Source organism: Aphanomyces invadans (assembly GCF_000520115.1).
Source record: "Aphanomyces invadans strain NJM9701 unplaced genomic scaffold supercont1.3, whole genome shotgun sequence".
Taxonomy (NCBI): domain Eukaryota; phylum Oomycota; class Saprolegniomycetes; order Saprolegniales; family Verrucalvaceae; genus Aphanomyces; species Aphanomyces invadans.
The window spans coordinates 1,288,019-1,289,310 of record NW_008580148.1 but is presented as its reverse complement, the minus strand read 5'-3'; the positions used below and the strand labels follow the sequence as shown (position 1 = coordinate 1,289,310).

General features: G+C 47.8%; 1 protein-coding gene across 1 annotated transcript; it reads right to left on the bottom strand.

The window, feature by feature from the left end:
- Nucleotides 1-253: 253 nt before the first annotated feature.
- Nucleotides 254-562, bottom strand: H310_02084 (hypothetical protein; the record flags this gene model as incomplete). Its single annotated transcript, XM_008865479.1, has 1 exon — nucleotides 254-562. One exon carries the CDS (start codon nucleotides 560-562, stop codon nucleotides 254-256), a length of 309 nt encoding a protein of 102 aa, XP_008863701.1.
- Nucleotides 563-1,292: the final 730 nt, after the last annotated feature.

Genomic DNA, 1,292 nt, shown 5'->3' with positions numbered 1-1,292 from the left:
ATCGCGCAGACGTGACTTGGCCCAGGCATACTTTGGAGTGCCATCAGGTAGGCATTTATGGTACTTTGCGTTGTCCATGACGATAACGACATTCCTTTTCCCCAGGGCTTCCAATTGGTCGAGCAACGTGCCAAACCAGTCAACGAAATATGCATGGTTGAACATGGCGTGGTAGTCTTTAGGTTCTTTGCGTCGTATTTCCCCCCTTGAAAAATGTTGAGGGCAAGTAATTTCGAGTTGTCCACTCCGTCGTCTAGTATCGCTCCAATAAAGCAATATCGTTGTCCCTTGTGTTTTGCTTTTTCTTGCAGGTCTTGTTCGTCATTTGGATCGTATGAACTATCTTGATGACGAGCGTAGTGGTGATGTACATAAGACTCGTCCAGATACACAACCGGCGGTGGATTTTCGCAAAAATGGTTGACACCATATTCGCAATGTGTTTGTCACGGACCATTGCATTTTGTTTCTCCAACGCAAACGTCAGTTGACCTTTTACTTTGCCCCGTTCGAAACTGACACGAACCAAAAATCGGTGCACAGTACGACATGCTGACACCATTGCGCGGGGATTGTCGCGGTCGACATCGACAATGTTGTTTTTTTGTAGTAAAGCTACCACGTCTTTTGCAACTGTCCGCGTCCTGGTCAAGCGGCGGTCCCGAACAAAGGACTGTACGAGCGAGATAACTTTTCTTGTCGTAGCGCAGCAACAATGGTGACAAGCACATCCGTGTTGGTCCGAGGTTCTGAGACCTTTCTTTCAGTTCTCAATACAATGATTTTGGTGCTTCATTGCGTGCGAAAGTTGCTTCAACTTGTTCGTCTTCGAGATAAACGGCTTACGTCTAACAGCAGCTTAAACACATAGCCCAATTTCCTTGATACGTCGACGAATTGTGACGTCGAGATGCCCTTCTTCTGAAATACTGCATAAGTATCCTTCAATGCTTCGCACTAACAACTGTAAGTTAACGGTTTGCATGGACTGCTCTCGAAATAATTCGGTCGTCATTGGGTGTAGTACAGCCAGTACGCGCGGAACCGTCCGGGCCATCCAAGTTGAACATTTTCGTCCGAGAAGACAACTTGACGTCAAAAATCCATCTTCGCCATGTGCTTTGCCGCGAAAGCACGACGCGCCTTCTTGTGATGCGGCTTCAGATACGGCGCCGGCTTCTTCTTCGCGTATTTGATGAACTTGCTTGATTTCAGCACGTTGAGCACAGTGCGGGCAGTCACCCGCACCGATAGTGTCTTGGCGCTTTGCGCTGCTGACAAGTTTCGTACGA